General features: G+C 45.4%; 1 protein-coding gene across 3 annotated transcripts in view; it reads right to left on the bottom strand.

Annotated features, from left to right (window-relative positions):
- LOC102065484 (sphingosine-1-phosphate transporter SPNS2) overlaps positions 1-14,791 on the bottom strand; it is a 137,132-nt gene that overhangs the window by 12,852 nt on the left and 109,489 nt on the right. For 2 of the 3 annotated variants that reach the window (XR_001333201.3, XR_001333200.3), the window contains 2 exons: positions 5,956-6,119; positions 5,316-5,398 (listed from right to left, as the gene is read on the bottom strand). Coding sequence is in view for 1 of the 3 variants with exons in the window: in XM_005494186.4 (XP_005494243.1) it covers positions 5,956-6,119 (164 nt within the window). In the remaining 2 variants the exon portion in view is untranslated. The remainder of the gene's footprint in view (positions 1-5,315; positions 5,399-5,955; positions 6,120-14,791) is intronic. The other variant, XM_005494186.4, reaches the window with a different exon arrangement.

Below are 14,791 nucleotides of genomic sequence, written 5' to 3'. Positions count from 1 at the left end.
TAAAATTCAAGTTCCCAGTTGTTACATTCTTGGTTTTGCTAGCTGTTTATGGAGTTACAAACATGGCCAGTAAGCAGGTGAGAAACCAACAGCTCTACAAGGAGCTTTTCCAACCAATAACAGAACCTCTTACATTTTCACCACCTCTCTCCTTCATATTCTTACCACAGATTCCATATAAACCATCTAACAGTCTAATCTTGTTCATCTGCAGTCTGTGAGTTGTTATCATGCCACCGTCAGATACTCAAACTCACTCCTTGCCTCTCTCCTTCCATCACCACAGACCCTCTGCATTTAATCCAGGCTTTTTGCTGTAAATTCATGTGGCTTCAAAGGCCAACAATGTCTTATCTGGGCTAAAAAAGCATTGTGAGTTTCTCCCACTGTAGGAAATGTTTAATTATTGCTCTTTTGTAAAGTCAAAACAAATGAAGCAATGATATTCCTCCCCATAAGCAGCTGGGTATCAGCAGTGAGCAAACTGTTCTCAAAACTCCCTTTTTGGGAGTTGTTAAAATCCACCTGCAGCTCCTGAAATCCTCAAATCCAAACTCTGTCTCAATGCAGCACTGACACATCTCTCTAAAATAAGTGTCCAGCATCCCATAAAACCCTCTGTGATGCAGCTCCAGCAATTTCAGACAAGGAATGTTTTTTTTGGCAATGCAAAGCACCAGAATGGAGCACACTCAGCACCAGCCAGCTGCCCCCTCAATACCTGGGAAATGGTCAATGGCAACAACACCAGGTCACCTGGGGGTCCCTGCTGTCCCCAGCTGCTGCCACAGGAAAATGAGAGACAGGGAGGTTTGACAACTCTGTGAGTCCTTTCCCTGTCCCACATAATAGAATCTGCAAAGCAAAAATAAGGTCAGACACTTTCAAATTGCTGCAATAGGGGAACTGGGAGATAATTTTATATCCAGTTCTGCAAAAGGCTAAAAATAAGCCTGATAGGAGGCAGAAGAAAGAGCCTGAAAATGGATTATTCTCATTTTTCCTGTAATGCAATTTGAAGATGTGCCATGTTTAAGACAGCAGAAGTGTCTGGACTAGGGATGGTTCTTTTTGTGGATTTTGCTATCTCCTCTGTAAAGAGGATTTTTTCCTAGTGTTTGTACACACTGATTTTAAAATTAAATGTCCACCAGCACTTCTACTCAGCAAGAGCTTCCACATCAGATCAAAGGTGTTATGAGTATTTTTTTTTTCTTATTAAATGTTTAATTTTCATTTTAGAAGAAAAGAAATACCTTGAGTTGTTTAAATAACCTGATTCTTATTATGCAAACAAAGGGGTGAACGATTCTGGTTGCAGGCTCTCAGGTGCTGAGTGGTCACTGGTTAAAGACTGGAATTCCTTTGTTCTCAATATCTGCAGCAGTGCAGTGTTTGTTCCTGCTCTGGCTGCACCAGCATCCACTCTGCAGTTGCATCCTGCTGCCTGATCTGCATTGCTGTGTCCTTGGCAAAAATACCAGACTCTATCATGCACAGAGGGACTGAGCCGGTGCAAAACCTGGACACCCATCCTAAGCATCTTTTCATACCTCTGGAAAAAAACCAGAAAATCTAAAGTTTCCAGGTGTAAAACCAGGGGTTGAGTTTAAAAAAAACAACCCAAACAAACAATAAGTTAAAACAACAGAATCCTTTGAGTAGAGTATCCCACACCTGGGATATTTTTTCAGGGTGATTTTTCTGGAAGGATCCAGATGAATTTGGTTTTCCCTCAGCAGCAGCTGGGAGTGGCCATGGCTGGGGACAGGGCTGCAGGATCACTGCACTCACTGCCCAGGAAAGGACCCTGCTACACACTAATTATGGTGATTTATATCCCTGGTACCCAAAATCTGTCACAGCTTGGGAAAGGGACTTTTTCGAATCCCTTTTTCTAATTGAAACACAGCACATTTTGGCTAATTATTGATGGAGCTTCTATCAAATAACCAATGTGGGCTTTTCTCCTGCAGCCCTGCAGGGTGAAGCTTTGTTTGTCCCAGTGCTGCACACTGTGAGTGAGGAAGGGATGGACAGACAGCCCTCAGCAGTGCTGGGTGTTGAATTCCATGGCCTGAAGAACCTGGACTGCTCCCAGCCTTGGGAATGGCTCCTTGGCAGGGCTGCACAGGTACCTGGGCTGGAGCTTGAGGATGAAAGTGCAATTATCAGATTTCTGATCCACTCCACAGGGCTCTGCCATGGCAAGACTCTATTGTCTTCCAGAGAGTAAAATCTAGCTTGGGTGTCACCAATATCCCTCAAGCAGGTAAGAGAATTACAGTTCAGAGTGCTGATGTTTGGAAATGAAATGCAACTGCTTTAAATCTCCTCTGCAGAGGTGCAGAGCAGGAAGGAAACAACAACATAGTCAAGAGATATCACAGAAGGAATTGTACTTGAGTGGTTTAACAAACAATTGAAGTATTTATCATTGCTAGTGCCGAAGACACTTACAGAACCCATTCTTAACTGTTTTCTCTTTCTTATCACTTTGGAATGGTGGGATTAAATTTGTGCTACAGAACTAGTCCCCAAAATGATTGGATTATTAGCACAGAGTGATGTGCTATCCTGTTCTCTGCTAGTACTACATTTTCTAAAAGCCTCTTAAAGATGTCAGACTTCTGAAGCAGCATGAAAATGGTAATAAAAGAATTTTGTTTTAAAAAAAGAATTTCTATGGAAAGAATTTTTTTCATTTGTGTTTTGTGAGCAGCTTTGTTGACTGGAATTCCTGTGCTAAAAAAAATACAAAATATGCCAGGAATTGTGGCAATGATAAAAGTAGTGTGAAAGCCTGGAAATTCTTGTTTGGAAAGGAAGCAGGGTGGAAACTGGAGGAAGCTTTACAGGAAAGAGTTGCTATCCTGGTATCTGCCCTGCCTGGAAGATGAAATTATTCCTAAGCAGATGCCCAGAGACGGTTACACAAAGAAACAAACAAAGTCAGAAATCCCAGCAATAAATCCCTGAAGGACATTTCACAGGAGTGTGGCAGCTCCAGCAGGGACAGCTCAGCCTCCATGGCTGTGAGAGCAGAGTGGCACCGCTCTGCTCTCTGCTGGGTCACTGCAGGGGGGTGGCAGTGCCCTGTGCCCCGGCCTGGCAGTGATGGATGGCTCCAGTCCCTGGCGTGGGACGCCGCTCCCGCAGGTTAATTGATTTCTTTTGGCAGAGCCAGCTCCCAGCTCCTGTTGTCTGAGCAGCAGGGCTGGCTGCTCAGGGAAAACAAGGCAGCCTGAAATAGCAATTCCTCTGTAATAGGTGGGATGGAGGGGAGGGCTGGCTGGGCAGAGAGCAGCCCCTGCCAAAGGTGTGTGATGCCAAGGGCAGATGGACTGACAGGTGGGAGCTGGATGGTGCATCTGGGGTTTTTATCCACTAATAGCAAAATGCTGTTACCTTTCCTCTCACAGGCAAGCACGGAGATGCTAACAAATAAATCCTGCCCCATGAATTCTGAGGAGCCACTGAAGCTGCTGGAGGGGGCAGACAGGGCCTGGTTGGCAGCACAGACCCTGCTGCACAAGGGTCCCTGCACAGTCCCCAGCTTTACTTCTCTCTTACTCCACTCTCACTTCTCACAACGTGAGTGAAGCTGCACTCCAGGAATCTCATTGCAGGATGCCACAGTGTATTTTTAACATAGGAGTGGGCACACCCCGGAAAGAGCAGCCTTCCTAAGAGTCACTGCTGGGAAATTATTTTGTTAACCATTATTTATGACACTTGTTCTCCCCAGTTTGCAACACAAAATACCTGTGACTGACTAATAAAAAATTCATAAACAGATGTGAGTCAGGAAAGGGAATGATGCTGAAAGAGAAACAAAACCAGATTTGAAACCTGAATGTTTTTCTTCTAAGAATGGAGCAGTGGCTGTTTGAGAGGCTGGTTGCTCTGGATGTGGACAGAGTACAACCAAAGCTGCTAAGGGCAGACAGCAACAGAGGAAAAACCCCTTTAGTGCAGGAGCCATTAGAGGTGTGGATGTGATCTCCCTCCCACACTAACAGTGCTGTGAAAGCTGGGGGACACAGCAGTGCTGGCAGCCCAGCAGAGTCACCCAGCTGGTGCCCAGCCTGAGACCTGTGGTGTCCCCTGAGTGAACCAAAGCCAATTCCTTGAGATCTGCACTGGAGCTGAGAACAGCTGGATACCACAGTGCCCTGCTCAGCAGAAAGGTCCAGGTGGGCTTGACGTGCTGAAAAATGGAGTGACCTGGGACTCATCACTGTCTGAATCCTGAGCCCCTCCTTCACCACCTGAGGTGTCATCATGCCACACTGGCAGCACGTGTGATGCAAAGGGACACAAACCACCACAGCTAGAAGTGGAATGAGCACTCTCCTCTCTGAACACAGGAAAGACAAGCCCTGAAGCTTTCCTATAATCAGGTGAGCACCCTGAGCAAAGGAAAATGCTACAGAGGGGGTTTCATCTGCTGCACTGACACCAAGTAGGACTTTTGGTTCCTTGCAGCAAAAAACCCACCCTGAGCACCCAGAAACTTCTGTTCACCTTGCCATGTCTCCAGGTGGTCACTGCCTGGACTGGCATGTGCAGCTGATGTGCACAAGCACAGCACAGGCACAAAACAGGGCTGGAGAGCAGATCCCACCTTCCTGCCCCATGCCATGCCAGGGAGACCATCAGAAACAAGGGAAAGCTTTCATGTCTTACCCAAATCATCTGCTGTAGGATTTACCTCTGTTTTCCCTTAGGAAGTCCTTCCTAACACCTAATCTCCGACTTCCCTTCCTGCCATTTAAGACCCTTGTATGCAGATAACAAACCAGGCACACACATCCTGGCAAAACCAGGATATGATGTCCCCAAAGCCACACTGAAGTTCAACTCTGTAGGACTTCCCAGGCTTATGACATGGGGTCTTGTTTTTACACAATGTTTAAGAAATAAAAATAGAGGAACTTCTCCTTTCTTTGGTATTTATGTATGCTGGTAAAAGGAGGGTGGAACTGCACTTGCAGGGCCACAGCACCATCTGTGGCACTGCTTCCAAATCTCTTTCATCCATCTGATAAGACAGTGTGAGCCAGAAAGTATCACCCAAACTGTTCCCACACTTATGTCAACTCCAAGCACCTAATTTTTCTTCCACCTCTGCTACACCTGGAGTGATATTCCAGGGCCCTTCTCCTTAAGGTAAATCAAGGCTCCCATTCCCCAGCGGGGGAAAAGCAAAGGCAACTTACAGCCAACAGCAGACTAGTCACCTACCCACATATTCAGCATGACATTACACATAGTAACTCTTATTTTTCAACAATGATGAGAAAGAGACTAACCCCAGAAGTTTGTATGTCATGTGGAAGCGTCTTCTGAATTACTGTAGTTGCCAACCGTGAGATGATCCGAATCGGTTTCTTTACTGAAAAACAGTTGCTTTTCTTTCATGAAGCTGCAAGAAGGGACTGGGAAAGACTCTTTATCATAGCAACCCTTGAGTGCACATGTCCCCACACACAGCTTGCTGCCTCCTTGCCTCATGTTCTTGGCTGTCAGAGGAGGTGAGTGGGGCTCTGGGGATGGAGGCAGGTGGGTGCAGCCTTGACCAAGCTCTGGGGAGCAGCTCCTGCTCCTGACCTCACACTCCACCAGTTCCAGCACCCAGCAGCCCCTCACCATGGACAGCCTGGGCTGTGACATGCTCAGGCAAGGCTGTGAGGGGCCTGTGCTCCCCTCTGAGCCACGTGGCCAACAACTGAGATCCGCCAGAGCAGAAGCGTGTAAAGGATGCCCAGCCAGCATGACCCAAGCCCCTGTGCTTCGTGCAGCCTCATGCACTCTGCTGAGCCCAGGTTCTGAACACACAACCCAACATCCTTTACCTGGAAGGGCCAAAGCCAGGGGAAGAGTACAAGCATAAGGTTCAAGAGAGCAAACAGGCTGTGGTGCCTCCCCGTTGGCAATGGCCAGGCTACTCACTGTTGCTCAGCTTTGGCTCGGTCACTGAGGAAGAAGAGGGCTGTGGCCAGGAAGAACATCCCTCCCAGGACAACCACGAAGGGGCAGAGCATGAGAGCATAACCCAGGCTGAGGAACTCCCACACTGGGGACTCCTTTGTGCTTTGTCGTATCAGGTCGGAGATCTGCGAGAGAGGAGAAGAAAAATGAATCACTCAGATGAAAAAGAGACACCATGAGAGTGAAGGGAACAGGATTCCTGAAACAACCACCCACCAAACATGTGTGAGCTTTAAAATGGAACAGTGTGTTCAGTGCAAGCTGAATGTCCCTCACACCCTTCAGCTTTCCACACTGGAGCCTGGGCAATTTCTGCTCTGAGGTGTGACAGTGTTCACAGGGGTCTGAGGATGAGGGAAGAGATGAGGATCTGACTCCATGTTTCAGAAGGCTGATTTATTATTTTATGATATATATTATATTAAAACTATATTAAAATAATAGAAGAAAAGATTTCCTCAGAAAGCTAGCTAATAATAGAAAAGAAAAAATTATAACAAAGGCTTGTGTGTTGGACAAAAAGTCCAAGCCAGCTCACTGTGATTAGCCATTAATTAGAAACAACTAACATAGACTAATCCCAGATGCACCTGTTGCATTCCACAGCAGCAGATAATCAATGTCTACATTTTGTTCCTGAGGCCTCTCAGCTTCTCAGGAGGAAAAATGCTAAAGAAAGGATTTTTCATAAAAGATGTCTGTGACACTGAGCCTTGGCAGGGGCTCTCCTCTGGCTGTCACTCTTCTGGCCTGATCTAACATTATTCCCACAGCCCTTTCCATGCTCTCCAGGCAGTGTCAGTGACAGCATCTGTGGGTGTCTGACCTTGCTGCACCCAGGGGAGCCAGCGGGGCCCTGCTGGGGCTGCTCAGGGGGTGAGGCACCGATCAATCTTCTGCAATTCCTGTCAAGTCCTGCTCACTCCCACACCTGATCTGCCTTTCAGCAAAGGGAGGTATTAAATTCCATTTCTGTGTACTGAGTGGGAAGGGGGGAATGTTTTCCAAAGAAAAAAAAAAAAAAAACAAAAACAAAAAAAACAAACCAGATCCCATCTGATTTGGAGAAAAATAATTGGAACCTGGGGGCTTTGTGCCCATGTCTGAGGTATATGGGGCTCATTCCTTCTTCCAACCTCTAAAGCTTGAAGTGTAATTGTGTGCAAGACATGGCTCTGTCCCAGGCTCAGACATGGGGCTGTGCTGGCACTGCACACCACCAAATTTATGGATCAAGGCAATCTGCACCTTCTGACAACCAAAAAGCATCATTACATGAAAGTAAACACAAATTATTTACACCTACACAAAGGAGCAGAGACATACAACAGCACTATTTACTTTGTTACGAAAAGCTTTTGCTAGAACTCACTAAAATGTAATGCATATCTGTAGCTAAAACTTCCACATTTTAATATTTACTGCCCAGCAAACAATTTTACTCTCCACAAATCCAACAGAGAGGCAGCAGCAGTTGGGGTGGGTCTCAAGGCATTGGGTATTTAAATGTCCAGCTCTGTTTTTATCCATGACCTTTTGTTGGGGGAGAAACACTAATTTATACCAAAAGACTGCAGGGAATTTGGAACAAAAAATCCTGCTGCTGTGCACACACACAAATCAGCTCCAGAAATAGTCAAAGCTTGTGCAGCAACTCCAAAACTGCCACTGGTAATGGAAAAGTTGGAGTCAAACACAACCTACAAGCAAGTTCTGACATCCAAGGCTTAAATCTTGACAGTGAAAAGAAGAACTGTCACATGCAGGAGAAATCACCAGCTCACACTCTGCAGTGACCTGGGAGGTAAATGTGAGTGAGGAGATGCCTGACCAACAGAAGGTGCCAGGAGGATGATGCTCGTGGGGTTCCAAAGAACAGTGGGTGTGTTTTAGATACATAAAGAATTGAAGGGTTTTAGCCTCATTTCTCTGTTTCATTCCCTGCCCTAGAAAGGATGAGGAGAACATTTCAGTGCTTGGGATATAGAAGAGTTCTAGTCCTCTCAAAAATAACTTCATTCACAGTGTAAAACACATGAAGAAAAACAAAAGAGTGTTGCAAACAATTCTGATGCGAGACTCAAGGAAAATAAAGTGACCATTAGTCAGAGAGATTTATTAAAAACAGCAACAAGACTTGAATGTGACAAGGATGCACCACAGGAAAGTAGCAGAATGTGCTCTGCATTCAGGGACATCAGCTGGTCATTAATTCCCTTTTGTATCCACACATCTTAATTCCAAACATTTCCCTTACTCTTCATTATGAACCAGAGTTTGGCATCGAGTCAATGTCTCTGTCAGGCTGCAATAGCCAGAATTGAGAATATTCTAAAACAGAAATCTAGACATCCTAAAGCACTTTTCATTTTGGGGAATGGATACAATTATTCTCTAAAAGGACCAGATAATAAATCACTTGATAAATTGACATGGTAAGTCAGCAGCAGAGGAAGAAAAGCCATGCATGTGGTTCTGATTGCTTTCTCCATGGATGGCATGACATTCTAGGCTAAAAACAGCTTTGAAAGTGTAAAGTCTCCAAAAGATAAATCTCCCAGTGCAGTTTGTCTCACACCTTCCCTTCTAATGCAACAAATTGTCTTGACCTTTTCTAGCAACAAATCATGTTATTATTAAATCTGCTGTATTTTTCATTTTTAACCAAACACATTCTGCAAATGCACAGTTTAGAAAAAAATGCCTTTCCTCCCTTTCAAGATATAATTCTTTCCACCAAGCCTGCTGGGCTTCCTCACCCAGGTTCCAAATAATTCACTCCCCAGTGTCTTCATCTCTAAACTCTAGGATTTTACCAGGTCCATATTTATATATATATATTATTATATATATATAAAATATATTTTTTATGTATAGATTTTTGCTGTTAGCAGTCACTGCTCCCTGTCAGTTTGTTCCAAACCACCTGCTAAAGCTGGAACTTTGGCATCTCCTCTCAAGAGGACACAGGGCATAATTACAGGCCCAGGCTCCAAGAATGACACACCGTTTGCCAAATGCTCTGCTCTCTCTGTACTGCCAGTTTTGGGTTTTCCTTGCCATGACAGCATCCTGAGCTGGCCAACTGTGATTTGGCAGGACCCAACCAAGCATAATTTCTGGTGTCTTCTCTCTAAGATGAGTAACAAACTGCGGGGGCTGCACGTGGCCGGTGCCAGCCCTGCAGCACGCAGTCGTGTGTGGGATTCCTTCCTTTGTTCCTCCAGCTGGGAGCTGCCAAAAAGCTTCAAAACATCTCTGCAGAACGTGGGGGTGGAAAATCAAGAGGGAAGTCCTGTTGCTGCTCTGCAGTCTAATCACAAGTCTTTGATAACAGCTGTAAGAGCCTGAATGAGAGATGCAGTGAAAATGCAGTTTATTGTATCCAACGTGTTACAGCAGTGCAGGTTGTGGGTGACAGAGCTGTGCCCACAGCTGTCAGCTCCAGCTGCAGGGAGGCCTGGAGACCCTGAGTTTAGGTTACAATGCATTATAGACTTGGGTTTTGGTTACAATGCATTCTATACTTTTCTTTGCTGAGCATCTCAATACAGCAGAACCAATCTGTACCTTAACTTTTATCTCTAGCCTATCATAGCTACTGTAATTACCATATTCATGTCACTGTTCTCCAATCACTAACAGTCAGTACATCACAGTTTAAGACAGAAGTTGTTTTTCAGTTTTCTTGCAGTGGAAAATTCTGAGACTTTTTTCTGCTTGCAACATGGGCAGGCTTGTTGGCCTGTGCTCTCTTTCTGCTTGGTAAAAACATCTTCTTGTTTGAGGTGGGTTTATCCTTTGCTCTAAGTCATAAAAACCCTTCTAACTCACACACCCTTTGCCTCCTTGGTTATCCAGTGAGACTGGCTCAGCAATTCTTTTCTTCTATATGAAAACTTGCTTCCATCTCTATTCCTTCTTCAGACTCTACATTTAAAAATCTTTATGCTAAGCACACATATCTGTGAGACTTTCTTGTCAAACTTTCATCCTTCCCAACAACCAGCCTAGCTGTGAAATTCACATCTCCTCCCTGGCTGTGCAGCACAGAGCTCAGAGCAAGAGGAATGACTTTGCTGAATAAACCCAGCTTGAGGCTCTTTCCCAGCAGAACAGGACAGTGTGTGCTCAGCTGGATGGAGTCCAGCTGCAGACAGCTCCTGCTTTCTGGAGAAGCAGCAGTGCAGCTGCAGTGGGCACATCCCAGCCCCAAATCCCCACCTGTGTCTCCATCTGAGTGCAGGAGACAGCAGGGGAACAAAGGGAAACTTCATTGCTGTCTTGGGAGGAGTGGTGTGTGCTTTGGAACAGGCTGCAGGCCATGGAGACAGAGGTGCCAAGGTGGGCTGGAGCCCAAGGTGGCATCTGGATTCCATGCTCTGTCTCTCCTGAACAGTCTGGGTGGGTAAATTAAGTGGTTTATTAATTACACAGTGTAATGGTAACAACATCTCCAAAATCACTGTTTCATTTCCTCCTCTCTTGTTGCTGAGTCAATATCTCAATTCCTCTGCAGTTGGCTTCTCTAAGTTTCTGATGTTGCCACTTGGGCACAAATCCTGCTACATAACAGAGTCTTTCTGGCACAAATATCTGATTTTCATGATTACCAGTTTGATACGAGCCAGGTTCTCCCTGGCTGATCATTTCAGTACAGTTCCCTAACACAGTATTCCCTGTAACCCCACAGTGGTTTGAGATCCACCCACTCTCAAGTCAGAGTGAATATGAAAGGTTTCTTTAATTTTCTAAAAAAATGGACTATGAATGAAAATGAAGCTGAGAAAGCAAAAAGGAGGGATTTTATAAAGTAAACAATTTGCTGGGCCTGGGGGAGCAGAAGAGTTTATACTGCATTAAATGGCATGAGGAACACTTTATAATAAGAGGAAGTAAACCTCTTTTTTTAATGATATTTTCCCCCTCCCAGGATGACCAGGCTGCATTGAATATATGGTGCTGCCTTGAAAAAGGCTACAGTAAATTCAGATACTCCATAGGGATGCTGCTTGCTGTGCCAGGACATGGATTTGGTACATCAGAGCAATATCTGCCCCATTTGCCCTGAGAGGGTTGAAAGTCTCTTTTCCTCAGTAACTGGATTTTGTAAGTTGAGACCAGCCTTTCTCTGAGCCCAGCCAGAGGTGCCTCATTGCATGGGGAATGTGAAGGAACTCGGTGAGCCAGGCAGTGGATGTGTAGGGATGGATGGGGGTGCCCATTCCCGTGCAGAAACAGGAGTGGGGCACAGAACCTTCAGCAGAATCCCCATCCCCACCTCTCCTGGCTGCACGGGCCCCTTCCCTGTCTGCATATCCCACAAAAGCAAAGGGAATCCTTGTGTTGAAGAGAATCTGGATACATTCTGAAAGGTGCTCAGCACCATGAAATCTGCCCATCCTGGGAGAGTGCAGGAGCCTTGGCAGCTCAAAGAAAATGTTTATTCAAGGAGGTTTTCAGTGCACAGAGGAGTGACAGAGCAGATGAGACAGAGCTTGAAATACTCGAGTGCAACAATGACCTCCTTTGGATTTCTGGGCTTTCTCTACTGAGATACTTTCACCTACATTAAACATTTATCAAAAATACTGAGAACCTGAACATCTAACAAAGTCATGAACATGACAGATGCACAGAACTCTGAAAAAACACCAAAGCAGGCTGTGAACCCTGGGTACAGAGCATTTTAGAGATGGAAAGTCATTTGGTATTTTATTAACAGACTTAAACTTTATCTGTTCCTGACTCATCAGAAGTGGGAAGCTTGTTAGCTCGGTGCAATGAGGAGATCAATCCCATGAGGACTGGTCTCCAGGTGCTTAATTCTCCTCTTCTTTTGCAGCTGACAGCTATGTCAAAAATTTGGCCTTTCAGTGCACTATGAAAAAGGCTTTTAATTACTAAGGACCAGAGAAATCTTCAACTTAAAGTTACTGCTTGAAGAAGCAGGTAATAAGGAGGAGGGGCTAGAGGTTCTCACCCTCACATCATTTCCCTGGCAAGCACAGGGGATGTTCAGACCAGCAAGGCCAAGTCCCATTTTACCCACCACAGTGAGAGCATGAACAACACAAGCATGAACGTGGGGAGAGGTCTCTGCAGGAGGAGTGCTGCCATCAGGGTCACACCACACCTGTCAGGCAGCTGAGACTTGGGACAGAAGGAACAATAAAAACCATAAAGGTGTATCACAATTCATCTACCAGCTCTATCAGGTGATGGGAGATGATGCTCATACAGACTCATGTACACTATATTAGAACAAGCTGCAAAAGGCAACAAGTTCCATCCTCAGCAGTGGGATATCTCCTGATGCTCCATGAACCAGAGAGGGATGGCAGGATGTTGCATTTGCTGGGAAATGTCACAACAAACACAGGAATGATGAATCTGATTCCATGTTCTCAGAAGGCTAATTTATTACTTTATGATACTAAGTTGTATTAAAGATACTATACTGAATATACTAAAGAATACAGAAAGGATACTTGCTGAATACTATAAAGATAAAATAATGAAAACTCCTGACTCTTTCCAGAGTCAACACAGCTTGGCCCTGATTGGCCAAAGAGTGAAAACAACTCCCACCACAACACAAACAATCATCTGTTGGTAAACAATCTCCAAACACATTCCACATGTGAGGACAACACAGGAGAAGCAAATGAGATAAAAATTGTTTGTTTGTTTTTTTTCTCTGAGGCTTCTCAGCTTCCCAGGAGAAAAACCCTGGGAGAAAGGATTTTTTTTGAAGAATGTCAATGTCACAGCAGGGCAGTATTTTGCATTTTTGTTTCAGGACACTGCTGCCTCCTTGACCTTGAGCTGTGCAACCCCCAGCAGGCAGCTAATGGGCCATGTGTGAGGAATGGCTGCATGGGTCAGCCAGGGACAGAACACCCAGACTGCAGCTCACATCCCAACCACCCACTTCATTGCTATACCCTGTTTTTAAGTCAGACAGAAGTGGATTTGACTGCCAGTGGGCTGAGGTCTGTTCTAGTCTAGCAAACTAAGCTGGGAAAAGTGTCCTTCCAGAGTAAGCATGTCCTACTCTGAAGCAGCCATAGCATTTTAAGCCATAAAATATGAATTTTAAACCATAATACATGAATTCTACTCTCTCAGGCAGGCAAGTGTTTTATACATAGAGCTACTTTCCACACAGATATACTTGGTGAGGTAAACACCTTCAAACCAAATCAACAAAAAGGCTGTTTCAAACTGGGCCAAGACCCTGTGAAATCTGCACCTCCAGGTATAACTTTCATTAAAAAGTATCTTAATTGCTGCATTTACCACAGTTTTCCTTGCCTTGCCCCTAATGAAATTCTGATCTGCTTGCCCTGATACTCTGCACCAGGGATAATTAACACTGCTCTGCTAACTACTTGCTAAAGGAAGGTCATTACTATTCTTGCTGCTTAAATAGCTCATTAGGTTTATCAACCTGCTCAGAGGAAAGCTGGGGAAGGAGAAAAGTGAAGGTGCCAAGGCTGGAGGTGGTGTCCCTCCAGTGAAACTGGAACAGCCCAAGAGGGCAGGAGAGATGGAGCCACCATCAGAGGAGTCCAGAGAGCAGTGCTGGTCCATCCAAGGTGCTCCTGGAGGAGCTCTGGCACTTCAGAACATCCTCTCACAGGCTGATGTGGCTGGGTGACAAGGAGATACTGACTGGTTTTCATCCTCAGATGCTCTGAACAGCTGCACAGAGGGGATGAGAAGGAGTTGAACAAACCAGCAGCAGGGCAGTGAGGGCAGTGTGTGCCCACCTGCCTGGCACACAGGGACAGCACTGCCTGCAGCAGGTCCTGCTGGCATCACTGGCAAGGGTGGAAGAGCAAAGTGCTCACAAATGTGGAAGAGAAAGAAAGAAAGGAAGGGAGGGAGGGAGGGAAGGAAGGGAGGGAAGGGAAGGAAGGGAAGGAAGGGAGGAAGGAAGGGAGGAAGGGAGGAAGGGAGGAAGGAAGGGAGGAAGGGAGGAAGGGAGGAAGGGAGGAAGGAAGGAAGGAAGACCCAAGCCACAGCCTTGAAATAAAACCCTCCTTCTGCCTGCATTCAGATTTCCAGAAGCAGAAGAGCAGTCAGAAAGTACAGGGGGATACAGGAAGGATGATGCAAACCCTGAGCAGTGAAACAGGTTCATGCCTGTGCACAGATGGACACAGGAGCATGGACTTACAGTTGTTTTATTTTAAAGGGCAACCAAGATCAAACCAGAATTAGTGATACAAAGAGCTGAGTTGTGAAGCAGCCTGACAAGAGCTAATTATTTCACCACCTGCTGCTGCCACCTCCCTCCACTTGCTCTTCTGAGCCTGAAATGCTGCCTCGGCAGCAGGTGAAGACCTTTATAGGATATTCAACATTAATGGTGGGATTTGGGGTATTTCCCTTAACACTTCTGTGCTCCAGCAATCGTGGGAGTGGTCAGAGACAGAAAAGTACTACACACATTTGGGTGCAATGCACTGAGCAGGTGAGATTTCTCACCTGCTGCCTCAAGAATAAAGTGTGGGGTGACTCTGGAGGTGTTAAAAAGGAGTTCTTTAAACTACAGGTTGGTTAACACAAAATCCTGAAAAAAGTTACAGCTCTCTAGGAATCAAAGCTGTCTCATCTACTGAACTTCTGCAGCAATGTCTATTCCTATTTGGAAATGAGCAGGCAGTGCTGATTTACAGTAAATGATCTCAGAGCTTGCCATGTAGTGAAGCTTTATGCAAATTGCAGCTGCCACCCTAAAGCTGTATTTGCATAACTCCTTTGTAAGTCAATCTGAAGCCTTTTTATC

The sequence above is a fragment of the Zonotrichia albicollis genome, chromosome 22 (genome assembly GCF_047830755.1).
Source record: "Zonotrichia albicollis isolate bZonAlb1 chromosome 22, bZonAlb1.hap1, whole genome shotgun sequence".
NCBI classification, from domain to species: Eukaryota; Metazoa; Chordata; class Aves; order Passeriformes; family Passerellidae; genus Zonotrichia; species Zonotrichia albicollis.
This window is presented reverse-complemented; position numbering and strand designations above follow the sequence as displayed.